The sequence below is a fragment of the Citrus sinensis genome, chromosome 7 (assembly GCF_022201045.2).
Source record: "Citrus sinensis cultivar Valencia sweet orange chromosome 7, DVS_A1.0, whole genome shotgun sequence".
Lineage (NCBI taxonomy): Eukaryota > Viridiplantae > Streptophyta > Magnoliopsida > Sapindales > Rutaceae > Citrus > Citrus sinensis.
Window position 1 is genome coordinate 4150269 of NC_068562.1, and position 27126 is coordinate 4177394.

General features: G+C 34.8%; 4 protein-coding genes and 1 long non-coding RNA gene across 14 annotated transcripts; 2 read left to right on the forward strand and 3 right to left on the reverse strand.

The window, feature by feature from the left end:
• The first annotated feature begins 6127 nt into the window (after nucleotides 1-6127).
• Nucleotides 6128-13668, forward strand: LOC102614379 (uncharacterized). Of its 10 annotated transcripts, XM_052444765.1 has the most exons (10): nucleotides 6132-6638; nucleotides 7390-8277; nucleotides 8572-8657; nucleotides 9371-9511; nucleotides 9928-10307; nucleotides 10453-10601; nucleotides 10910-11033; nucleotides 11117-11212; nucleotides 12015-12069; nucleotides 13347-13668. In XM_052444765.1, the coding sequence occupies exons 1-5, from the start codon at nucleotides 6312-6314 to the stop codon at nucleotides 10070-10072; spliced, it is 1587 nt and encodes a 528-aa protein (XP_052300725.1). In that variant the 5' UTR covers nucleotides 6132-6311; the 3' UTR covers nucleotides 10073-10307; nucleotides 10453-10601; nucleotides 10910-11033; nucleotides 11117-11212; nucleotides 12015-12069; nucleotides 13347-13668. The 10 variants fall into 10 exon arrangements, with proteins under 10 accessions (XP_024953225.2, XP_024953228.2, XP_024953231.2 ...); XM_052444760.1 differs by having other exon boundaries at nucleotides 9928-10606; XM_052444764.1 differs by having other exon boundaries at nucleotides 9928-10606; nucleotides 10910-11024.
• LOC102614099 (protein CONSERVED IN THE GREEN LINEAGE AND DIATOMS 27, chloroplastic) lies at nucleotides 10639-15054 on the reverse strand. Its single transcript, XM_006466435.4, has 7 exons — nucleotides 14475-15054; nucleotides 13836-13988; nucleotides 13357-13434; nucleotides 12721-12816; nucleotides 11600-11635; nucleotides 11086-11267; nucleotides 10639-11002 (listed from the first exon to the last, which is right to left on the reverse strand). The coding sequence occupies exons 1-7, from the start codon at nucleotides 14697-14699 to the stop codon at nucleotides 10840-10842; spliced, it is 933 nt and encodes a 310-aa protein (XP_006466498.2). The 5' UTR covers nucleotides 14700-15054; the 3' UTR covers nucleotides 10639-10839.
• Nucleotides 15055-17037: 1983 nt separating this feature from the next.
• LOC127903762 (uncharacterized) lies at nucleotides 17038-17536 on the reverse strand. Its single transcript, XR_008056525.1, has 2 exons — nucleotides 17396-17536; nucleotides 17038-17258 (listed from the first exon to the last, which is right to left on the reverse strand). It is a non-coding gene; the product is annotated as an uncharacterized LOC127903762 (long non-coding RNA).
• On the forward strand, nucleotides 17184-20623 carry LOC102613795 (probable prolyl 4-hydroxylase 9). The gene is made up of 8 exons (XM_025097069.2): nucleotides 17184-17463; nucleotides 17643-17756; nucleotides 18206-18363; nucleotides 18833-18935; nucleotides 19405-19500; nucleotides 19899-19964; nucleotides 20050-20169; nucleotides 20410-20623. Exons 1-8 carry the CDS (start codon nucleotides 17338-17340, stop codon nucleotides 20494-20496), a joined length of 870 nt encoding a protein of 289 aa, XP_024952837.2. The 5' UTR covers nucleotides 17184-17337; the 3' UTR covers nucleotides 20497-20623.
• A 272-nt stretch (nucleotides 20624-20895) lies between these two features.
• On the reverse strand, nucleotides 20896-26425 carry LOC102613501 (uncharacterized). The gene is made up of 9 exons (XM_006466433.4): nucleotides 25939-26425; nucleotides 25694-25838; nucleotides 25028-25196; nucleotides 24548-24803; nucleotides 23593-23681; nucleotides 22818-23000; nucleotides 22625-22710; nucleotides 22445-22529; nucleotides 20896-21608 (listed from the first exon to the last, which is right to left on the reverse strand). The coding sequence occupies exons 1-9, from the start codon at nucleotides 26138-26140 to the stop codon at nucleotides 21474-21476; spliced, it is 1350 nt and encodes a 449-aa protein (XP_006466496.2). The 5' UTR covers nucleotides 26141-26425; the 3' UTR covers nucleotides 20896-21473.
• Between the last annotated feature and the right edge of the window lie 701 nt (nucleotides 26426-27126).

Genomic DNA, 27126 nt, shown 5'->3' on the forward strand with positions numbered 1-27126 from the left:
TGAAATGAAATACCATTGGCATTCAAACTTATAAAATTTATGTGAAAAAGGAGTTGGCTTTCTTCTTGTATTCTAATTTGATGAGGTAGTTTGCAAGAAAGGTGATATCCATCCACTATGTATTATCTTTATTTTATTTTCAAACTAGCAAACCAATCTTCACGTATAATCTATTCTTACAACAATATATATATATATTATCCGCATGATTGGTATATTTCCTTGTGAGTTCCAACACTTGTAGCTCGTTTAGAAGTGTGGTGACATAGTTGGACTATCAAATCCCAGTTATTAAGGTGTTTGGTAACATTTATAGTTAGATTTTGACAACTTGATAAATTTTTGACAGTTTAGCAATTTTTTTTCTCAACTTCTACTCCACAGTTGTAGTTTTTACTATATAACAACTATTATTTAAAAATTACGGTACCTCACTTCTAAACACATCCTTATCGTCTAAGTTAGAACAAAACAAATGATCATCGCATCAAGCTGCCCGACCAAAATCATGGATGGGGACCGTCAATTATTAAACTAATCCAAACAGACAAATCATCGATTAAAAAATCGAATAACTTTTCTTTCTTGGTGGGCGATGATGTAAAAGAGATACAGTGTAATCTTGATTCATTTTCGCTGTTGATCACCTTTGCCATTTTAATCATGCATGTTCCATAAACAAGGAATCAATGAAATCATTTGAATTTTATTTTAATAGACAAAATCAAGCTCCAAGCTTTCATGTCATGTTTCTGTTTATTATTATTATATTATTATTTATACTTTTAATGAGACCAAAAAGGATTTCGTCTCTTTCTCACACAAGTTGATAATAAATTAATAATTAAATGAAAGTATTAACGTTTGGGATTGAGGTGTTATAGTTTGTTATGAAAAAAATTATAATTATGAAATAAAAATTAATAGTATATAGTAAATATAATTTTTTAAAAATAATTTTGATAAAATTATTAAAGATATGATATATTTTTCATCATATTAGTGAAAAATCATATTAAGATAGCTTCCAAATTACAGCAACTAGTATTTATCAAATACTTTAAAATTATATATTTTAAACTACAGCTGTCCAATTTCAATTTCAAACCCACCCTATATCAAATTAAATTTCAAATGCAACCTTATCAAATTAAATTTCAAATGCAACCTAATTAATTTGAGAACAACAAAAAGAAACTAAGAATAGATTTTGATCAATTTATGACATTGCCTGGAGGCCAAGCTGTGCGTTTTACATGTAAGGCTATCCAAGAATTATTTTCTTCAGAATTGTTTATGCCAATATGTAAGGCTATCCAAAGCCCACGCAGGCAGCTGAGATACTTTTGTCTCTTTGCATCTTATGCCCACTAATTCTAAACATCATCATTCCACCAATTGATCAGTATAGCCATATCAACAGAAGTGGTTCTCGTAATTCCGAAATGAGATACTTAAAAAATAGAAGTGTTTGACTTTATTTCTGATTCTGAGCTATCCATTCTCTGTAGAGGCTGCTTGACCACAGGCGAGTGATGCCATGAGAGTAATGGAAATGTAGAATGAATATCGGTAGCTTCAACTAATTGATTGTCTCAAAATTTCCAATTTTGCGGCAGAAACTTTAATGGCAACCCATTTCCTACCTTGTGAATTTCTAATTTTGTAGGTGGTGGGTGGGTGGGTGGTGGGCAGTGGGTACCTTTGACACTGTAATCGCCTGCCTGTGCGAGGTTATGTTTAATTTCAAGACAAGAGTTACATTCATAAATATCATTTAATTGGAAAAAGGTTAATTTCGTCCTGTCAACAGCTGTAAATCTTTCTTCTCCAGTCATGTGCGTGCATGTAAATGTTTGTAAGACTTGAAAACATTTTAGCACCGCAGGATGTTAACTTTCCTAAATTCACAGAGACATATTTCCATCCCAGGCCCCAATATTGAGAAGAAATTAAAGAGACCAAAATCTTGACGGAGTGCAATCGTAGAACAGTCTTCCCAACTTGGCATGCAATTATTAGTGCCGCTGGCCTACCACTGCTTTGCGCACTATGCTAACCAGTGATGGACTTTTTTGCTGGGATTAAATTTCTGTCTTAGATTTTTTTTTTCTCTGGTGGTCTATTCGAATTTTTTAAATCTAGTGAAAAAAGTTAGCGTAATTACAAATAAAATGAATGAAATTTGATTGTTAACATTAAAATTCAAAGTTCATTCTTAACCATGCATTTTACTAAGAGACACTAAGAGACGATCATTGTCCTTTTTGTTGGATATTGAAGGTGCTAGATTTTTTTATCTTTACATATATTTGTAACTCGTGGAGAATTTGTCACGATTGTTGGCCTCGAATCCAGAGGAATCAGTACCTGAAAAAGACACTTCGACCCCTAAATTAATGTTTAATCAAGATTAAAAAAAGAAGACGGAGAAAATAGTTTTCTCTCTATAAGTATAAGCAATGGTTTTAGAGGCCAAATATCTTTTTCTCTTAGAAATGAGTCTCTATTTATAAATGCCGAGTGATGTGGATCTAGGATTTTTTTTTAACCTTCAACCTAATGACATGTGTCACCCATCATTTATGTAGCCTGGAAGTGAATTTGGTCGTAGGAAATTATTTTACATGTGCGTATTTTCTTGTCATTATGACCTTTGGGTGTGATTTTCCCTAAACTAATGGATTGAGGAAATAATTCCTCCTATTGTCATCTTTGTGAACTCTGGAAGAATTTTTTCTTGGGTGCTATTCCCCTAGAGTAATTGGAATTTTATTACTTCAGAATAACTTCTTTTATCGAAAAGAATAGACACGTGACATTGTTTGGCGCCTTTAAAAAATGGCACCTACAGATATAAAATACATTGTGCATGTCATAGATTCAAAATCCAATGCGTGTAGTTATTTGCCATTGCTTGAAGATGTCATTTAAAAGAAAAATGAATCTTTTGTTGTCTTTTGCAGCTGCTTGTGCTATTTTTTAGGGCTGGGCACGTGTTGGGTTGTTTATCAACCCGACCCAATCTGCATATAGAACAAGTTGAAAAAACTCATCCCAACTTGACCCATTACATTTTTCAACCCAACCTATATAATTGCGGGTTGGGTCGATTGGATTGGACTTTTGAAAATTCCATTTTTATGGTCTCAATAAAAATAAATAAATTAATTGAAAAAAATTAAAAAAAAACACAAATACTAAAATCCTTACAACAAATTCAACATTTCAAAGTTTAACAATCAAATTATTTGTACATAACTAATGAAAAAAAAAGTCCATAAATTTAAAGTCTTGTTTAATACAAAACATTAAAGTCTAAAGAGTGAGACCAATGAATAAGAGAAAAAAAGAGCACGACTTGTTAATACTGAAAATATTACTGTAGAACAATGACCAACAGATATTTGTCGAAAAGCTTTTTCCCAAAGATAGTAATAATAATTATTATTATATTCATGTTACTCCGATTGGGCTTGACACTATCATAACAACAAAAAATTGACCAACTTTTATCAATAAAAAATATTATAAAGCACCAAATCAAATGGGCTAGACTTTTTAACTAGAGGTGGTAAAAATACCCGTCCGGTCCGGACTCGGACCGGACCCGGGAGTTACCCGGCCCGAGTATGAAGCCAGGTCGGTCTTGGGTATCACTTGATAAACCCGGAACCCGAATTTTATTAAAAAAAATTATAAAATATATATTATTTTAAATATTTTATATTTATTTGACTCATTTATTATACATATATAAAGTTTTAAACACTTAAAATTTATATTTTCATGTCAAATTTTATTGAAATAAATTTAAAACTTATAAAATTACCAAAAAATAAAAAATATATGCACATAAAATATTAAAAAAAATAAAATCCGGGTACCCAGATTAAAACCCGGCCCGTACCCAGACCCGGACCGATTGCATCCGGGCAGGGTCCAGTCATGGCAATACCCGAACCCAGCCCGGGGTTTTGCCATCTCTACTTTTAACAATAAAAAAATTGACCAACTTGTTTCAAAACAATAATAAATTAGTAAATTAGAAAGAAGAAAGAACTTGTGTATGAGATGATGTGCAGTTGGGCAGCTTTTCAAGAAAGCTTGTGAGTTGTGATGTCGTTGTGTTCTATGCGTGAGCATATGAGCGACTGATTTTTAAATAAGAACATTTGAGTTTAGGGTTCTATAATTGAGAAAGTTGCTGAGATGCATTTTATATTATTTTTTTAATTTTTTACATATACGGGTAGACGGGTTGGGTTGAATTAAAAATTTTCAACCCGACACAACCTGCAAACAGTGCGGATTGGGAATTTAATAACCCAACCCAACCAGTAAAAAACTCATACGGGTTGGGTCGGTTTCACAAATTGGGCGAGTTGATTCCCACCCTGTTATTTTTATGAATAAAGAGATTATGTCGTAAATTTCATTTCTTTATCACAAGCAGGCCGTAGACAAGAGAAATGAAAAGGCAAGGTGCTCTGGTTCATTCTTATTGCAGTACCCATCCCCTTTGTGAATTTTCCATATACATGATGGCCACATACAAGGAGGCTAGGATATGTAACATAATTTATTCTACTTGTTGATTAGGTGCGGGTTTACAGCACAACTTTCCCAATGAGAAATTGCCATGTGCATACCGCACAATTGTGCGCACTTGATCGTTACTACTACTTGCCCCCAGGCGATGGCACAAAGAATGGGTGCCGTACATTACCGTCTGGTAATTGTATATTCATTCATTCGTCCTCAATATTCATCCTAAACTGGAGTCAGATCACTAATCACGTCACTGTCGATTCAAACTCCAGCCCGTTTACAAGCCTATACAGAAATTAAGAACGAGCTTAATTTGGGTCTCAGCGCTTGGGCATCATTCGGTTTTGGCCCGGCCTTGTTGGACCACTTCTCTTTTCAAATAAGGTAATGGGAGAAAAAGACACTACCAATTTCACACATGACAATTATTATTAATTTTTTTTCGGAAAATGCAAATTCGTTACCATATGATGATATCAGATTGTGTTAAGTAAAATACAATCATGTAATTGGGTTGTTGTATAAGAAGAATATATAAATTCACATGTAGCTCAAAAATCTTTAAAATGTAATTATAATTGGTACACTTATATAGTGAGAATACATGATTGGATAAATGTGTATTTAATTCTTATATTTTGGGTTAAGTATATGTTTAATCTCTATAATTAAAAATAACCTTAAGGCCTTCTTATTGTTAATTATGTCACGACCCACGTCCTTCCTATTTCTTAATTTTTGCAATAATATCCTAACAACAACCTTGGACTTATTAATGAAAAGAACAAAAATATTAATTTACCAAAGTAGCCTTAAGAGTAAAATAATAAAAGAAAGATTTACATTAATTCTTTTTTTAGTTTTAGTGTTAGTTTGATAAATTAACAATTGTATTCATTAACGCCCCAAGATTGTTGCAAGGGTATTATTAATTGCAAAAGTCAAGAAAAAAATAAGGATAGAAGTCTAAATATATAACAACAAGTTTATTTAGGTAGAACTAAACGGGGTATTAAAACCTAAAATATAAAGACGAAATATATATTTATAGAATATAAAATTATATTCCAATTGAGGTGGCACTAATATTGTATAGGTTCATCATTTGAGGAGAAATAATAAGGCTCAAATGATTACATTACCTTAAAAAATAAGGTCTCATTAATTGAATATAAATTTTATATTTCAACTTTGGAAACTTATTATCAGTGGATTTTTGAAACTTCAGACAAGTTGAAATGAACTGTTGTGGCTCATAAATTAACCACAAAATGTGATGATGGTGGTGCATCTATAAAAGAAAACGAATAATGATTATTCGCATTACATTGCATGTGGACACGTCATAAAAATTTTATGGAAAAATGACTTATTTTAATATATGGAATTTTATATTATAAAATTAAAATGGGATATTTTGAGAAATAAAATGTAAAATGGGGTATTAGGTAGATTTTAGAGGGGTGTTAAAAGCTCCTCTTTAACACGAAGCCTTTCTCTTCTATAAAGGCTGGCCCATGAAACATGATACAGTGACATGGGCCACAAGCCTCACCTCCCAATCTCGCATGCCATCAGCACAATCTCCTCGTCTCCTGGCACTAGGATGTTGACACATTTCAAAACTGACGTCCTCGTTCGTCATCGCAACACCAGTCCAGCTTGAAATCGTTTCAGTGAGGATCATCACATCATCATCAGCCTCAAGAGTTGGTTTTTACTGCCAAAATTCGAAATTAAACAAAAGAACAACAAATAAAATGGCATTTCTCGCCGGACTTTATCGGTACCGGCAGTTTTCCTCACTTCCAATTCAATTGAATTATAGCTACTCTTGGAGTTGGTGCCATCACTACCCATATCCGAGTTATACCACAAATCGCTGGCTCAGCAACAGTGAGTCGATTAGGACCGAGTTTCCCGTAGAAAACGCGTACGATATATTAGAAGTAGCAGAGACTAGCTCATTTGCCGAAATCAAAGCTTCTTTTCGCAAATTAGCTAAGGAAACTCACCCTGACCTCGTCGACTCTAAGAACGACTCCTCTGCTTCGAAACATTTCGTTCGAATCCTCGCTGCTTATGAAGTATTATGTGTTCTAGCATTTTTTTTCTCCCTCTCTGAGTCTCACTAATCGCGTGATATGAATGCATTTCTGACATTATCTTATTAATGGATATCAAGTTTTGTTTGATCAGAGGAATCGATGCTAATATTTCTGCAGCAATTTTTTTTTTTTTTTTTTAAAACAAAGAGATTGCATTTCAACTTCGATGTTAAATTATAGTTGATAGGCAAGAGACTAGAATGGTTAATGAAATTAAGGTAATTTAGAGAATTATTTGTAGCTTAAGCAATAACATTTGATTGGGTTTCATGAGGCACGATTAAATGAACTAATTATGAATGAGAAACTTTGGTAGAAAATGCTTTGTTATGAACATTTTTATTGACACGAGGAATTTTAAGGGCTGAATTGACATATAATTCAAGTTCAAAGTAGGCAATATCACCTTGCAGGAATTTCATTACTTATGCTTAATACTAGAATATAAAGGATTCTGTTTTACCAGATATCATTCTGTCTGTAACCTATACTCTTTTGCTTTACAGAACCCATGTATATAGTGTAATTTGGCAAGTCTTGTGATGCTGGAAGTTTTTGTTGGTAGTTGTATCGTTTAAAGGAGTTCTTGTTGTTAGATGATTTTGTACATGTAAATGTTATTCATCCATATGGAGCCGCATTGTTGGTAATAATAGTATATGTTATTGAGGTCTAATTTTTTTAATATATCAAATCCTGACTTCGAAACATAATTGATGACACATTGCAGATACTTTCAGACTCTAAGAAGAGGGCACATTATGACCAATATTTGTTAGCTCAAAGGAAGCCTATGCAAAAACAGTTTAGAAAAGGTTCAAAGTTGCAGATGTATGAATCCCATAAGGCAGCTAATAGGCAAATGGAAGTTGTAGAATGGCTGAAATGGTATAGATTTGCTGTAAATGATATATTGTCCGAGAAAAAGGTGATAGTTGGGACAGGCTATGTTGATGTACTTCAAGCAAATTTTTATTCTGCAATACATGCAGCGTATTACGGTCCTGTTATTGAGTCCATTGACCTTCTTCCTGACCGTTTTGAAGCTGAGGAGAGGTCTTTGTATGAAACTCCAGAGGTTCTTCACTTGGTGTCAGGCCGTGATCTTTTTGGAATGGTCTGCTTGGTTAATGATACTCCCAGATTGTCTTTTGTGTGCAATAAGAAACTGACTCCTACATCTGATTATTTGGGCATAAGTCAGCCGATTGAAAATGCTAGCTATAGAATGAATTCTGATGTATTAAATGATCAAATTCCTGAACTACAAAGTGAGAATATTATCAGGGATGAATCAGATGCATATAGAGATTTAGAATTGCATGTGTCCGGAAGGGTGGTTGCTGTGGCCACCAGGGTCCCTCCTAAAGGCTACCGTGATGGAATTCAGCATAAAGATGCTCAAGATCACATACATGTTTTTCTTACTTCAGATGAAGATCCTGTGCATACTGGTGAAGGGTTCTCTAAGGATTCCCTTCTGGATGGTGCAGTTGGATTAAGGATTCCACTTGGAGTGATATCTGGTTTAAGGACTACCCCAGAAGAGGGCTCATGCTTTGTCTACAATAGCAGTGGTGCAAAAACGCATGTGATAGTAAAACATCGGACATTTCTGGTTTGTAAAAATAGTCTCTTTCAGTTTTCATGCTTTTTGGCTTTCATCATTGATAATATGCTATTTTTCATTCTACTTTTTAGATCTTCAAGTTACTATACTGAAGAAATATATTTGACACCTTGAAAAGTTTTGGCTTCGGTGAATTCACACTAGATAGTGCAAACATATTTGTATTTAACCATCACTGCCTGCTTAACTTAGAATTATTATACTTGCTTATATTGTTGTATTTATGCATGTTTCATTTGCCTTTTACTGTTTGTTGACATTTCTTTTGCCCTTGTATTCAAGGTTAAACATATGCACTGGTATCAACTGGGAGATAAAGTTTCTGTTTGTGAGTGCAGATCTACTAGAGCCCAGTTACCTCCTAGCAAGTAAGTTGTGCCAATTATACGAAGTTATGCCATCAAATGTTTGCAGACCAATGAAACCTTACCTCAATCATTTAGAGTTGGTGAAATGATAAGCATTTTATGGTTGATGACCTTCTAATGTGATCCGTTTACAAGGTATTTTAGTGATATTTTTAACATGTGCAAGAAATGAGCTTATATTCCTTGCATGAGGAGTATGCCTCATGGTCTGCTTTTTGCTTAGAACTGACTGTTCATTCTTTTAGCTGTAATGAAAGTGGTGGAGGATTTTCTGAAATTATATGGCACACTGCTTCTTGTGTATCAAACCTCAGAAGTATTTGTTCTTTTATTGGTGTAAGTAATATGATTTTTCCATTTGAACTAGATTTATTGTGGCTCATTTTTTTTTTTAAAAAAAATTCTGATTGCACATGATTGATGTTACTAGCCCCTGTAAAGTCCTTTTTTCTTTTTCAAATTGAAGTTGGTTTTAGTTGGCTTTTAATGAAACACCGTAGGGGCCAGTTGTGTTATGCCTTAATCGTTTTAAGCTGCTTGCTTATCAACATTTGCCACAATCAAGTTGCAGTTGAATAAGAGTACAACTATTCCAAATTTTTATTCCTGAATATCAACTGTTTTCTTTGGCATAGTATAGGGAATCATCTAGCTCTTTTACTCTTGTCCAAAGCTTCCACGCATACTTCTTCTTTGATGAATTGGTGCAACAGGTTTTGGTTGTTTGAGCCTCGGTGTGGCATGCATGATGTGGGTGGTTGGTATATTGAAACATTTGGCAAAGATAAAAAGGGCCGGACAGTCCTGCGTCAAAGGCATTGGGATGGCTTTGATGCAAGCGAACCGTTTGACAAGTAAGTAACTGAGATGTAGGGTAGAAAGAGAAAAGGGGATGAATTTCAATGTATTTGATGATGTCACTTAATTTAGAACTGCAAGTATTCTAATGTAGATATATAAACTTAGGTGAGAAGACATAATGTAATTTTGTTTGAAATGAAGTTTGAAATTTATAAATTCCACTAGTTTAGGACCTTGTATATGTTTGCGAACCAGCATTTTCACCTAGAACCTTGTATCATATATTTGTTGTTGACATTACTTTACAGGTTTGTTTAGTGTATTGGATCTTAATAGACAAGTATACATTAATTTAATTTTCGCTGACTACAGTTTTCATATACCATCAGATCTGGTATTGCATCATATTTGGTGAATAAATTTTCTTTTTGACTTTTGAAACTCTTATTTGTACTTCTATTATCTGCAGGAGGCTGCACCCAGCAATGTATTTGCTTGCTCTTGCATATAGAACTCTTGATCTTGAAGATGCTAAGAAAAGGAAATGGAGAGTTAGGGATATTGTTGAAGTGCCACTGTCAAAAATTCTTGGCTGGTGCAAGAAACTTGTTTAAGAGGATACCGTTAGGGACTCTTAGAACTATAAATGCTTAAGCCCAGTGACATGTTGACCTCATCTCTGAGGTCAACAGTGGTTAGGCTATTCTATCCAATGGATCGGGGCCATAGTGAAGTTAAGTCATGACTGGCAACAAATTCTGCTAGATGACTCTTGGATATCTTGAAAGATCTAAATTCTTAGCCATTCTAAAGAACTTGTTCAGTAGGGGTATCTTTGAGGCTATGAGGGTATGAAAAGATGACTCATGTAATTGTTCCAGGAGCGGTTTGCCATTGTGCTGCTATTCTTGTGTCTGCACTGATCTCTAAAAGCAAACTGTTTTTACTCACTGCAACAGTGTTGTTAAAGTTTTTTACTGGCATCATTCATCAGGCATCAGAGGAAGACGAGATAAGTATTAAGGTGGAGAAAGAGAGTAGTACAAGCTTCCTTTGGCAGTTCATTCAACTTTGAGTTTAGTCAGATGGTTGCTGACATAGGAGGAGAAAAGTTAAAAGGATTTGATATGTACGCAGCTTGAGGTTAAGTATGATGTTCTGCCTCATATTGATAAATTGATTTTATGTTTTAATCATTCATTAGCTTCCATTTCATTTCTTTTTGGGACATTTTGTTTATGCCTGTTTCAATACATCGTCTAAATATTTTCTTTGAACTAAAGAAAAATCTTTGAATTTTAAGAATTGTTCCTCTTAATGCAAAATACAGATCACATTTATAATATGAAACTGAAAATGAAGCAACCTCCATTTTTGCCCTTTACTTTACTAGATCTTCCCATTTGCAGTACTGTCCACCTGCTAATGCACGATAGTATCTATCTCTGCAGTAGACTGGTCTTCCATCTGCAGCCTCTGCAGCTGCTGCAGCCAAATCATCATCAGACATTACTTCCGCTGGTAGCTGAAGTAATTCTTCCTTTCTGCATATTTACAAAGAAAATTGTGAGAATGGTACTATTCTAAATATTTTGGAGAGAGAGTTGGAATCTCAATGTCTATGTACCTTATATTGAAGTTTTTCTTGGTCTTTGAAGCTGGGACAATTGCAGGGTTCTCTTTTGTGGTCATGGTACTTTGAAAGAATTGCTCCACTGGCGTAGCAAATATGAATAGCAACGTGGCTGTGACAAGTAATGCTCCTGTTCCCACCAGTGTTTGTTTCAGCATTTTGATGACTGGCTTAACCTGGAAGCATAGATTTTTCCCATGAGATTCTTTATCTCTTAGTAAATCTATAAATTGTGGCATAGATACCTGTTTAACATATTGAGAAAATGTAAAAGCACTTTAAGCAGACATCTCCATACCAAAAATACATGGGCATTCAATTGTAAACAAAATATACTTTAATAGATTGTAGTGTGTTTTTATTTCTGTGCTGCAAATGTTTTGTAATCTAGTACATTATGTGCAGGTGGAAGTTATAGGGTTCAGTGCATTTAACTGCTCTAGGATGTATAATATACTTTCATATATGGAATTAAATACACAGATGATCTTTTGTGCTGGATTAGTACCTTGTAAGCACCCAATAGTCTATCACGAGCTAGGACCTGTGAGGAAAAAGCAATATGTGTTATTTCTCAGTAGAATTATGTATTCCACAGATATAGTATCCAGGTCGGTTTTCTTTTCCATCGTTAGGATTTCTTGGTCTTTCCAGTGTGAGTTTACAAACGAAACTAGGAGAAGGGGTAATTTGAGTACTTCCAGTGTAGTTACTATTTTGCCTCTTTTGATATATATGCGATGAAGAAGTTATCTATACTGCTATTCCAAGTTTCCAACATGCTCAATTACTAAACAACTTCAGTTGACTATTGTTTAAGGTATTGACAACAGTCAAATTTGATACTTATTCCTTTTTTTCTTTTTGGTTTTTAATCTTATTTCTTTGATGGGAACATTAACCTGGTACTTGTTGAAATGCAGATTTCAGTCCATGATTAGACACATCAGGTACTTTAACTGGGAGTCTTAATCGGAGGTAAATGAGCAGTTTTTACTTCTCTGCATTTGTGTATACATATTGCCTATCATAGTATCAATATTTCTCTTTTTCGTGGTCCTTACTATATCTCTTAAAATATCTCATTACTGGTTGGGTTATCACACTTATTTTATACTTGCTGTCTTGAATTTTGTTATGTTTTATGAAAATTTCTAGGAAATGTACTTCTTGCCAATTGACACATACTTATTCCGTGTCAGAAACATTGTGAACCATTGCTCCAATGTATATAATACTAATTACTTTCCAGAAGCCTTTTTTTTTTTTTTTGGAGAAGCTAAATTGCATAGAACATCTAATAAACACTACATTTATAAGTTTTTATTATTTTTTATTATTCATCTCTATTTCTAGAAGTTCAGTCTTTCCTCCTTTATTTTTTCCATCTAGGCTGTCCTTCAAGTTAAAAGCCTGAATATAAATTTTGGTCAATTCACTTGCTTCCCCGTGTTATAGCTGTTGAGAGTCTCTTTCTCTTATTGGCAAAAGGTTATCCGCATTAATTACAGATACCCTGAATCCATGAATTAATGAGAAAATGCTGTATGTTCCTGTCCTCAGTCATTTACTTAGGCTTTCTACCTGATAAAGAGGAAAGTGAGAGACAGATGTGCAAGATGTGCTAACCTCTGGTGGCTTTACCCACATTCGTCCATCATACCATCCACTTTCTTCATATGGTATCACTGCTGATAGAAGTCTATCGCCAACGTAACTCCATCCCTGCAATATGCAAAATTAAATGGTTCAGTATAATTAAACTATTGCAACAAACTTAAGAGGTTGTAATAAATTGAATGTAGTGCATGGCCGCCACGGAAGCTATTGAAAGGAATAACTACATTATGGAATAGAATAAGCTGATCCATAGAGAGTAATGATGGAGACACAAGCAGTTTGGATTTCTACAATTTCTCTGGTTCTGCCTACATCTTCCTTTACTTGGGTCAGTTGAATATGTTGTCTCTGTGCTACATATGTAAGTGTCTAGGTTTAAATTGAACGACTCTCTTGAAGGAACATTAGGATGCCCATGGGTGGGGACTTTGCTGCTAAAAGACTTGATTTCTCCTCTGGTTTTGCTGCCAAATCATTTGATATGTGAAGTCAATTATGTATGATAATGTGGAGAAATTTCACTGCTGTGCCCCTGCTAAGGCATTTGCTTAACAAAGTAATCGTCTGTTATCCAAACTGTTTGGCTGGGATGCTTTTCCAAGCTAATGAAATGGATTCCAATGAACAATGGACAGGTATGCATACCAGATATATCCGTAAGACGATTAACGATGCAAGGAAAAGAGTTCCTGTTCCAGCTGCTAGCACAAATCTCAGGGGTTCCTGCGGTGATTAAATCAATGATATTGTAATAGTAATAACTGGCGAATTTTCAACAAATGAAATTTGTCTAGCTTATTCATATATGTATTCTCATCTTGATAAATGTCTAATAACAGTCTTTTATCTGATGTTTCAACTTCCCTATATAGTTTTGAAAATCACTGCATGTACACAGCCTCTCTTTCTATTTCTGTGATTTGTCCCTTTTTTATTTAAAAAAAAAAAAAAAAACAAGATTCCGAATGTCTAACAGAAACCACCCCAAATTTGTCCCATATGCCAGCCTGTGGTGACGAGGAATATTTTTCGGATCAGCAATAACACTAACGGGTTCTTCCATAGTTACAATGTACTATTATTACACCGTTTACTTGTAAAGAAAATTCTCATTTTCAACTTGCCCTTGAAGGATCAAAGCTTGCAGCTGCAGTTGGAACTCCAAGAACCATGAAAGCTACTAGCCAAAGACCCCCAAGACGAAGGATAAATGGCCCTTGTCCCAGTTCGCCCCAAGAGTATAGAACTCCATCTTTCAGAGAAGAGTACTCGTTCACCTACAATAGAGCCAATAATTGTAAGTACTATGGTCAATAACATGCAAGATCTGTTGTGTCTGAATCTACCTTAGACTCGTAACATGCTCCTATTTTAAATTAGGACCGACCAACCATAAGCATGAATTTATTATCATATATTCATTTATGGCATGCAAGACGTGTGAAACCTATATATACTCGAATATGTTTCATCCGTCTGTGATGCTTTTCACCCTTCTTTCATGTTTTCTTTTAATGTTGTTTCTTAGTTCGGTTCAAATCAGTGGCAGATTTACGTAACCCTCGCTGGCCCCTGCTATGATATGGACTGCATGATTGTTTTTGCCTGAAGCTTTTGTAACTACTAAATTGGCAGTCTGGTGAATCTTCTGAAAGTATATTTCTCTAATATAATCTTCCTAATCAATAGGGACCAATGAAGTAAAACATGTGCTTTTGAATCACGAGTTACAAGTGCATGCATACATAGAAACTTCAACATACCGGTCTTTGCTCAGAAGGCACCTCAATTTCCAAGCCAGGTTCCCAACTCCTGCCAGCAGAGCTGCTTGTCCCTCCATTTGTTTCATCTTTTAAGGCCCTTACAGAGACCCCCCAGGATGACTTTCGAGCTTTGTAGTTCTTGATTATAAATGAACCATAGCTGCTTCCAAGCTTGACTTGCGCTGCACTCGGAAGTGTAGAGCAATAGGCATTTAGTCTGATCATTTATTTTGTGGAATTGCAGCAGCTTAAGACCTGAACTAATTCCACTTTCGGATTCAGTTAAGCGTGAGCATTGAAGAAAAGACGGGGAACAAAGATTTTTAGGTCACTACTTAAAACCGATAGCCTTTTTTTTTTTTTTGGTTGTGGATTCAGGGACCGCATATAATTTTCATGGAGGAAAATAATGCATACAAAATCTTTCTGTAGCATTTGTGGAGTAAAGGGAAGCTGGAGACGGGGACCCCTTTCTGACCACGTGGATGTAAACGTTGACCAATTGCTAACTGCCATGTAATTAATGGGCGGCCCAACTGGTTTGTAATTGTGTAAGCCTTGTGTTAAGGGCCTTGTTGTTTTATATATTTCTTCTTACACCATCCATCCATTTTATGGACTATTACCTCGATTATCCAGAGGTTTAGTGAGTTACGCTATATCTTATTGTTATTTGGGTGGCCATTGGCCTAGGAGCGGCTCGTGCAAGGATGTGGAAGTTGTCACCTTACACGTTGTTTTGTAAGAACTGCTCGTGCTTCCCACAAGGATTGGATAAGGATGATGTGTGGATGAACGGACGTACAATCTCACACTGCTACTAGCAGATTGTATAAAGAAGATTTTGACGGATTCGAATTGTGGCAATATATATAGAAGTATAAAAACACACCAAATCTTCTGCGAATTTAGAAGAGAGTAAAAAAAATAAAAAATAAAAAGGTGAGGGATTAAAAAAAAAACAGAGAAGATAACACCGGAGTTTGGGGGGGGGGGGGGAACAAGTGTAAATGGAGAGAGAAAATATAGAGGGAGAAAGTTTTAGGGTGGGTTTATACGTAGAGAGAAAATATTAGAAAATATTAAATATTTAATTTTAATAAATCAATTATCTCAAATTTAATGAATATGAGTTAGTGTAGAATTAAAGATATTTTTAGGAGGCTCCTAAATAACTAGAAAGTAGTAGATCCATAGTGTGTATAATTGTAATTAGCAATAACTTCAATTATTCTTTTTCTCTCTTCACCCTTGTTTAATTTTCTTGTTTAACGTTGCTAATATATTATAGAGATCTTTCAAATGGCGAATGCAATAGTCATGTCACTGGAATTTTGTATCATATTTTGTTTGTTTAAAAATTCTCATAATTAATCTTGAAACGAAATCATTTTTAGCCATGAATAAATACTTAAATAGGAATTAGGAAGTATCAACAATTCTAGGGTACAATATCCTGAAAGAGTTTTTGGCAATGACATAATTACTACTGTCAAATCTCAAATGAATGAGTTGGATTGTTGAGGTGTATGTGTGATCTAAAGTATCACACGAGTCTAATTTTATCTTCCGAAAGTTGAAAGTAACTCCCTCCGAGTCCCGGTAATGACCAAGGACATTACCATGTAAAGTGAATCAGACGGCACGGGGACGGGGTAATTAAAGGTAATGGTATGGATTCCAAAATACTAATAAATGCTTAGTTTAGGACTTGACTCAGGAACGGGCTCAAACGCGTCAGGTAAAGCAAATGTTATCCTAATTACTGTTGCTTGTTTGGTTTCTTCGCACAGTTCTTCGACACGCAACTTCTCTTTTCTTGTTTTTTCAAATATCGTTACCGAACTCGAATTAACAATCTCTGAATCTCGCCAATGAACGAAACGCTGAACAATTCATCCAATCATTTTAAGTTTGATAAACAATATTCTTTATCGCTTGTCCAACACAGCAGTCAACCCAGTTGATGTGACACTGGCACTATCTCTGCACGAGTCCAGTTAGTTATTAATCAACGTAAATGACAAAAACATTTTGACAGTATCTCCTTAATGCCCACTCATTCTGTCCTTAGAGAATTGTTGATTAATGGATTCCAGCTAGGCCCGACAACTCAAATTTAGTCTTTGTTAAAAAGAGTTCGGCATAGCAGAGCTCGAGGTGTTACTTTACGACAGGAAATCTGAGAGCACAGTCCTCAGGTTTTCCGATTCATGAAGTTGAGTTAATTGTGTGAGAAGGCATTCGTTACATGATTGAATTATTAGATTTTTTTTTTTTTTTGCTTTAATAACTTTTGGGTCTGAAAGAATCGGTTGCCATTCCTTTGATGGGTTACTGTGGGGATGGTTAATTAGATTGCATTGAGATGGACCCTAAGGATTGTCCCGGCTGGCTATTCTAACTTGGGTTCAGATGCCTTACAAAATGTCATCCTAGTTTAAATCGTGCCACTAACTTAAATTAAAATAAAAAATTTTTCATAAGAAATAAAAATTGCCGTGGACTCAAAAAAAAAAAGGGGGGGGGGAAATAAAAAGGGTTGGGTAAAAACAGAAAAGAATCAGAAACAGTGTAGTGTTGACCGTTGTTGTTGTAGTAGTGCATATAACAAAAGTAAATGAAGACAGACAAAACAAAATCCACCCACCCCTAGATTTTCTGTGGAATCCATTTATTACCGAATCTCGTGACATTTTGGTAATTCAACACAAGCGCCCCTCTCTCCGTTGAAAACATTCCCGCCGCGTCCTGCTTACTACTATATGTACATTTTGCAAATTGCTGCATCGTCAAGCAATCATTTAATTATTTACTCTTTTGCATTCATCATTATTCCAGAGATTTTGACTCGAGAAACAGGATGAAAGGCGGCAAATCCAATAAAGCAAATTGGAGCTTGAAGTCGAAGATTGAGTTACCTTTCGTCTTCCTCGCTTGCTTGTTCTTTTTCCTCGCTGGTCTCCTCGGTTCCTCTCTCCTCTCTCAGGTTTTTCAAATACTGTTATTAGATCTGCAAGATTTCCGATAATTTTCTGAATTGCACGGTATCCTCTGTGTATAATGTCTCTGGATTATATATATAATGCAATATGACTTATTTTGTTTCTTTTTCGGAAAATTAATTTAATTTTGCAGTTGATTATATATTCTCTAATTTATTGGCAGGACGTAACCGTGGCTAGGCCGAGTGCGAGAGTGGTAGAGTCGGTGAAAGATGAATACGAATGGATGCCGCATGGACAGGCTGGCGATGACTCTGTTACGAATATTCCCTTTCAGGTTCTGTCTTCTTCTTCTTCCCTTTTTTTAGTTTATATCCGTTTATTTCTTTATTCATTTTTTTTTTATTCCAGTGTTTTCTGATTGATGATGACAGTAATCTAATTATTTTGGATGTTTGGAAATACTGGATTTATTTAACAAGGCAGTTATAGATCTCAAGTGATAACTTGATGCTTTTGTCACAAGAAACAGTGATTGTTGTGGTATGAGTGGTAGTTTAATTACGTTCATTTTCAATAATAAACGAAAAACTTTTTGCCGAGAGAATAATTTTGGATTGATCTGGAAGCACTTGCTCACAGGTTGAATTTGGGTTAAAAAATATATTAATAAATAAAAGAAAAATATATTATTTCATTTAAAATTTAATCTTGAAATATATTATTAATTAACCACAACCATTCTGAAAATATGCTCCTTTTCTATCTTTTACCTACCTGATACAGGTTCTGAGCTGGATGCCACGTGCTTTATATTTCCCTAATTTTGCTACCCCAGAACAATGCAAAAGCATAATCAATATGGCCAAGTTGAACCTTAGACCATCAACCTTGGCTTTGCGAAAGGGAGAAACTGTTGACAACACTCAGGGAATTAGAACAAGGTATGTCCTATGTGCATGCCTATTGTCTTTGTTTCAGTATAAAATGATGTATATTTTATGAAGTCAATAGCATAACTCCAGGGGCTGTTTCGGTGACCCTAAGTTATTCCAATCATGTATTTTATATGAAAGTCTGGAGTAAGGACTGAACTTGTATCTGTTACCATCTCAATTAGTATTAAAGAATCTTGTATTTCAACTTAATGCACCAGCATAGTGATGCTAATTTGTTCAACTGGTAAAATATCCTGGGTTGATACAAGAGAACTGGCTTTTATCTTTTTTGAGCATAGCATAATTGGAAACTGAATCCCTACACACTCATGTGAGCGGATTTTACTGATATGTAGCATGCATCTGGCAGTATAGTTTCCTGCTTAGCGGATTTTTCCTGCAAATATGCTGTAAAAACCAGTTCTTTTTAATCTTTAAGTTATGTTAGTGTAAGTTACTCTATCTTGTCAAACAGCTCTGGCGTGTTTATTTCAGCAGCTGAAGACGAAAGTGGGACTTTGGATCTCATTGAGGAAAAGATTGCAAAGGTCACAATGCTGCCTAGGATTAATGGGGAGGTATTATTTCTTGTGAAGTTTATCAACTTTAAATTAAACTTTTCTGAAACCTCTTAATATTCTTTTGCAGTTGAATAGGAATACATGCAAATTTGATTAGCAGATTGCAATATTCTCATACTTGTTTTCTTTAAGCTGTTGGGAGTGGTTCATGACTTAATCTGTAGTTTTTTAATTTTCATTTCTGACTCTGGATTTAACTCCAGTCATGCATATATACCTTAAATTTAATAGAAATTGCAGGTTGAAACAGGTCATGTTCAATTTCTTTAATGAAATATTTTGTTTTTACCTTCTGCGTTTGAAGTGTGTTATACAACAGCTTTTACCCCTGAAGTTCGACCAAACTTTTTGAGATATTGAAGCTTAGACAGTTGTGGTATTCAATTGATTTGTGACTTTCATTGAGCTAGTAGACCTTTCATTTCAGCGCAATATTAAATTTGTTTGAGGAATCACCGTGTTTCAGGCATTCAATATATTGCGATATAAGATTGGGCAGAAGTATAATTCTCATTATGACGCATTTGATCCCCAGGAATACGGCCCACAGAAGAGCCAAAGGGTAATTTCATTTTTTTCTTTTTTTCCAGTGCATTAACATTGAGTTTATGATTTATATAACATACATAAAAGTCAACATGCCACACGTGCCTGTGCATGCAAATATAAACAAGCACTTGAGCCAGTAATTTGTATCAAATGCAAACATAAAGGGGTACTACCTACTGAAGTATCTGCTGCTCTTCCCAAATGCAATTTGTAAGAAGCCACCGCTGCATCTCCTATGATAACATTTACTTATTTGAATACTCTATGAAAACATGTGTCGGGGTGGGATGTACAGAAGTTTTTCATTAAAATCTGTAATTTGTATGACTTAATACTTGATTACAACGATGTTAATTACTGATTTAAAGTTTCCCAACAACAATAATAGTAGCGATGCTAACGATCACACAGGTTGCTTCTTTCTTGGTGTATTTAACAGATTTAGAAGAAGGTGGAGAAACCATGTTTCCATTTGAGGTAAAATCAACATTTCTGCTGTGTCTCCACTTTTGGTCAATCGTGTTCTTTGAATAACTATAGGAAATCCGCTGTTGGTTCATAGAATGGCATGAACGCGGATGGAAGCTATGATTACCAAAAATGCATTGGCTTGAAAGTGAAGCCCCGCCAAGGGGACGGACTTCTATTCTACTCGTTGTTACCGAATGGTACCATTGATCCAGTATGTATTCCTTTATTTATCTTCATATCGGAACTTATTAAATAGAAAGCATAAGGGATGTAGTCTAATGTGAACGAAATTAACTAGTTCAAATAATTCCAAAACGTGTTACTTTCTTTTTTGATTGGTACTTATGAGTGATGCTAATTCAAAATAGTATTTCACGTCTTTTGTTTAAAGTGATAGCAGTCATTGAATAAATTATAAATGGTATCATAATTTGTGGGTTGCTTTTTGCAGACATCAATTCACGGAAGCTGTCCGGTAGTCAAAGGGGAGAAATGGGTGGCTACAAAGTGGATTAGAGATCAAGAACAATATGATTAACTATTTGTATATTGATTGGTGCATAATTGAAAAAATTTTGTTTCAATCCCAGCATCCGAATGGAAAAGCCGCTCACTTCTGGCATCTACCATTTAATTTAATGCAATAAAAACACTACTTATTAATAGATTAAGATGCAGTGCTAATGGCATGGTCATAGTTCCAAGAGCATAGCATGTCAATGTTCCGCAAACAATTATGGCAATGGACGATAGTCTGCTATTAGATGAATATTCCCAACAAAAAATTTCACTGTTGGTGCTCCAAAGAGTATATGCTTATCTTTTACTTACGCTATGATATAATGTTGAAAGCACAGAAAGCTACAATACAGGACAAACACTTATTATTGCAAATCTGAGGTAGTGCAGACTATGCTACAGAATAAAAAAGTTAACCTCAGTGAAAGAATTAATATATCAATTTAATGTTTTGAATTGAATTATACATACCATGGATCCTCTGAAACTAATATTTAGAATCCCAAGGACTTCCAGGTCCACCTGCTGCATTTTCTCCAAACACTTGAGAGATATAGCTTCTCATAGCCGATCGCTTGCAGCGATTACCGACTATACACATCAAAATATTCTTCACCTAATCAGGGGCAAGCTTTTTTCTATAACTCAAAAATCTATTATTTAGGCCAGCCTTCTGTCTTAGCTGCTAAGTTGCTGTTCTTTCTGAGAATGTATATCTTGTATTTGAATTCATTGACCAAAAAATAACTCATCAATAAACTCCTTGTCTCTATGCAACAAACATCTACGAGGCTAGGAACCTAGCTTTAGCAATTATCAAAGCTGAACTTCTTGGCTTCATAATATCATTCCTCTTCTAAAATAAAATTCCCTCTTGTATACTTCCGTTAAAATTAGAAGGCAAGACTTTTGGATTTCACTTGTCGATCAAATAGGTGATAGAAGACAGATGCCAAGAATTCACTCTGAGCTACAAACACGATGGGGGTAATAACATCACAGTTTGTGCCAGTTTTGGTATGGTTGCTTTCCCCACCGCTTCAACACATGCATACACCCGGCTGCTATGAACAGCCCAAGGGCTGCAAATGCTACCATTGCTGCATTCTCAATGTTCCGATAGAAGCCCCGCTGCAACATTACCAAGGCACGTCTCAGAGCTCACATAGTTGGAAAAATTTAAGAACCAATGCTATACTGTAACAAATAAACTCAGCCAAGGATAGATTTAGACCCTATTTGGTATTGAAATGTTGTAGGTTTTAAGCCATATCTGCCATGGAAAATAAAGCTGTAATTATGAAATAAAAGTTTAGCGTGTAGTCACTATAACTTTTAAATAATAAATTTGACAAAAATAATAAAGATATTATAGGTTTTTTGTTATAAAAGTGTGGGATCAAATCAACTTAGCTTCCAAACTATAGCAGCAAGTGTTTAACAAACACTTTAATGCCATGGCTTAAAAACTACAACTGCCCGACCTTAATACCAAGCCGGGCCTCAATCATGTCCAAGTGCACAATCAACGGCTGAGGTATGACCTTCCATTCAGCAGGTTTGGCAACAATTACAAGGCCAATCCAATTCAACCTGTATTTTATCAGGTTAGAGAAAAGTCAACCAACCCTTAAATAACTGGGTTGGGTTGGGTTGAGTTGATTTGATTGGGCTTAAAACCAAATTTAATATTAATATTACATAAATAAAAAAATATAATAAAACATAATGAATTTTCTACCATGAGCATCAAGAAAAAGGTTAAAACAGACAGGTTTATTAATTGACACATGTCCTTGTATATTATTTTCACAGCAGTTGGGTTGGTTTAGGTTTATCAGCAAAGCCAACCTAATGCAATATGCTAGTAAAATTAAACCGATTAACCAGCCAAAAAACATTAACCCACACATATTTTACTCAAGCCATGATTGTTATAATGAAATGTCTTAGTCCGAGACACGCACCAGCAATAGGAAAAGCAGAATTGCTGCATTCGCAGGAGCAAGCGAAAGGCTTATCATCCCTCCACGCAACTCATTTGGCACATACCTGTGAACATAATGAAAAAGCAAAGGCATCAAATAATAACAACTCAAAAGATAACTCAGAATGTCACAAAAAGAAAAAGCATTTATTCAACATACATGGTCCTCAATCTTGCAAGCGAAGGTAGAATCAAGCCGACACAAGCATGAAACAAGCAGAATAGTGCAACTAAGATTCCTATTTCCTGTAAAGCACCAATAAATCATGTAAAATTTTACTTACTAGTGTCAGAAATCAGAAAAGATAAATCTGAGAGTAAATCTGAATTCATGAGATTCATGCTATCAATACCTGATAATCATATGCTATTATAGAGAAGACAAAGCCGAGTACAACAAATGCATATAATAAGCAATCCTCAGTTCGAAAAGATGATGGTCCACTAATGAGCCATGGAAATACCGTGCTTCCTAACATTCTTGCACCAAGCAAAGATGGGAATATCAACCCAAGATGCACTTCTCGCCCATCAGCCTAAAGTCACATGAATAAAATAATTCACATATCAGCAGATCACTATCTTCACTTTTACTTAACCCTTTTATCAATGATGTCTCAATTATATTAATGATTCATTTAACCATTTTTTCATATTGTAATGTATAATGTTGCAGGAAAAATAAAATAAAATAAGATAGAAGGTTACTAAAAGATTGGGGGGGGGAAGGGACTCTCTACAAATGGTTGACTTCATTCTCGGACATCAGGTTTGCATGTTTCAGAATTCAGATTCTCATTAACATTTTGCGGTAGCTGAAGAATTTTGACATGTTAAATTTGAACCGGTGCAAGATGCTGGTTCTTTACTTTTGGGGGCATCTAACTGCTGTTTAAGTATCATGGTGCTGAAATTTCATGGAAATTAAATTATTATCCTGATTAAAGAATTGCAGCCAATATCCTAATTTGTAGATTTTTCTAATGATATTTAGGTTCCACCAATCAAATGTTATAAAAAGACTTAAGGGCTAGCCATTGCCTAAATTTTCCAAGCTTCAAGAAGCACTAAATAAATCAAAAGTCAGTAGCAATTTTCCAGTTTTTCAAATTAGAGGCATGATCATACCACCAATGTAGGAGCCCACAGAATCCAGAATAGGGCAATGGAGAACTGAAGGCAAGCTTGAGCCAAAACCAAGAGCCATATCCTTTTATCTGTTAATAATAAAAAGTTTAGCGAAGATGAAAACTTCTCATGACACAAGTAGGTATTTAATCCAAAAGTGTATGGAAATAAAACTCTAAAGTAGATAATAAGCAATCCTGTATGATTTTAATAAGCATCCATAAAATTCTTTAGGAACTCTGGGAATGCCATGTTGGCACTTAATTGAAACAGAATCAGGTTGGATTACCATTCAACATGTGCATCCAAGAATCATGGTAAATTAAGAATAACATGAAGAGGCACTTTAGCATCCCTTGTACCCACTAAAATTTAGAAAACTAGTCTTTTTCAGATATAAAAGAAAACTTTGCAAGGTAATTACTTCAATACACTGACAATTTCATGCCAAAATTTGTGGATTCATAAAGGGTGACGAATTTAAATAATCAGATAATGATGTAACATCAGACACAATCAATCCTCTGGACTAAAAAGGCAATTTTTATGTTGCTACAACAATCAAATACATTGCCACAACTTTCGGGATTAAACTACGAGGTATTCCCTCTCATTTCTACTATAAAAGCAAAGAAAACAAGAAAAACCAATTGGATTTGTTTAATCATTGGTAGGATGAGCAGCAAAGAGATATCTATAGATTGAAAAAATAAACCTTCATTAATAGTGCAATAAGAGCAGTAAGGAAGCAGCAACTCCAGAAAATGTTCATTTCAATCATGGAAGAAATAACACAAACTTAAACAAATTTGATATCCCTTGCTGTTCAAATGAACCATGTCCATAAAGATTAAATAAGAACTGATAAACTGTCCAGGCAAAATCGTGTGACAACTATGAGTTTGCATTGTGTAGATTACAAAAGACAAAGCTTACAGTAAAACCAAACCCTTACCACCAAAAATATATGTAAAGAAGGAAGTTCTATAATCATCAAATGCCATTTTCGGATTTTCAGTCCATCCTCTGCTAACACAGATGATTCCTAATATTGACAGGAAGACAGATGCCGTGGAAGAAGGTACTACGCCTTTTTTCACATCAATACCCACTAGCCAGTTTGCGAGCACCTGACCTCCAATTAGGGCTGCCGACTCAAAGAAAGTCATTAGCCAAAATGTGTCACTCAAAATATCTTGCCTCTGCCCTTGCTGCAAAGAGAAATTATTCAGAAGATCATCACTTAAGCAAAGGGAGAATTCTCTATATATAAGTAATGTAACACATATAGGCCTCAAATTGTACAAGGGCAATTTGAGGAATGCAATAGCTAGATAAAAGTCAAAAGTAAATCAACATGGGACAAATCATGAGCCAAAATCATGTGTCCATATCAAATGCAGGAGAAAAGAGCAGAAAGTTTATTAACACAAACCTTTTCATGTTCAATAGCCACCCATGTCTCAAAATTAAACGAGAATATTGAGGAGGCAAGTGACAGGCAGATATTTGCAACCCAGACACTAGGATGCGCTGTAATACTTTTCCATACTCCAACAAAGAGGTGTAGGATGAAGAATATCAAACAGACTTTCTTTTGACCTCTTTGGACATGCACATAAATATCAATTTTGTTAGAGTTCAGAGAAGTCTGGAATTTGAACATAAGAAACAATATGCTATAAAGATGTTAGCGGAGTGCAAGACAAATAACCTCTCAATTTATCTCACAGTTCCAGTTTGATTTCCAATAAACAAAGCAATTAAACAGAAATTTCAGCATTAAAAGGACTAAACAACCGGTATTTTAACTTTAATATGGTCCATCACAAATACCCAACCATTTAAACACACGCACAACTCACTCTGTCTTCTATGCAATAAATAACTAATAAAATATAGGAAGTTTCAAGAACAAACACAAAACAATAAAAGCCTTCCACATAATTCTTTTTCCTCTGCTTCCATTCTAATTTCATATCAGTCAATTCATCGAGTGCGACACCGAAACACGCAATGCAATATTTTTGATCATGTATTACTTAGTGCGTAACTGATAACTGTGCCATACAAGCGATAAATAAAGACAAGTTTAACTTACATCAAATCAGAGATCATGCCTAGAAAGCTACCGACAAAGAGCGCAGCCGAGAATCCAGCACACAGTAACAACATCATTTGTTCCTTGGCCACACCATAATAAACCAATTCGTACTCTCCAAACACCGACCACAAGCCCTCCATCACTAAGAAAAAAGGAATCCGATTTCACATGAACTCGCAGCCAAACAGAGCCTAATATCAAAGCGTAATTTCAAAAAAAAAAAAAAGCAATTATAAAGTTACCTGAAGCGAGGGAGAAGAGGAGGAGGAAGTTACGCTGAAAGGGAACGAAGGATGAGGAGTTTGAGTGATCGAATAGAGAAGAAGAAGAAGAAGAAGAAGATTTGCTCGGAAGAAGGAAAATAGAGAAAAAGCATGAGAGAAATATAAATATATACAGAAAAGGACTCGGTTCCCAAACGGAACTCTCGATTGTTACTCCCATTTTATTTTGTAAAAGAACAACGAAAAATAAAGGCGTCGATTGATCTTTTTCAGGTTTAGATCATGAATTTGCTTGATTGCAAGAAATGTAAGAACTTCATAAGTGAGCGAGCTGTCACTGTTGAGTGTCAGATCCGAATGAAACTTTTGTTCCAGTGCTGCTCCAAACCGTAAAACTGCAGAAGAGAGCGAACGGAGCCTTAAAGAGGCATTGAAAGCTCACCGTTTTAGTAACACGGTGCGCGTTAGCTTTTTCATTATTTTATTTTTATTTTTTGTAAAAAGTAAAATATCTTCTTCTTCTTATTATTATTAATGCATGATTTACGAGTGAGTGAGTAGGCATTGAGCTTTAGCACATGCCTAGCGGTTGCGGAGGGAACATTCCTTGGACCACCTTGCCCTAAACATTAGTTGTCATTACAAGTTTCATCCGCCAAATTCCGATCGACACCTAAATTGAATAGACATATCATTTATTCACAATATTAGTTTTTTTTTTAAGGCCAATATTAGTATTAGTATTATTCTCACTTTATTTTGTGTATTAAGATCTCATTTAGTATAATTTTTTAAATAAAAAATTTATTTAAGTAGAGTTTTTACTAAAAATATTTTAATTGTTTAATTATCAATGAGAGCTTTTACTAAATATTGTAAAATTATTTCAATAAATAAATTTTTTGAAATTATATTATGAAATAAATGAAATAAAACTGTGAAATAAATTACGAATGTTTTAGTGCTTGCTTTGATGACTTATTTAGTCCAATAAGTTCTTTCCAAATTTTTTATTGTTGTTTGATTTTTTAATATAATTTTTGGAAATTAAACAAGTTATTTCGGGCTTTGGGATTAGAGGATGATTTTTTTAAATGTTAAAATATCTAAAATATCTTTTACTCATTTGACAATGTTATTTCATTTCTTTCATAACATATCTTTAAAAAGCTTGTCTATCAAAGTAATTTTATAATTTTTAATAAA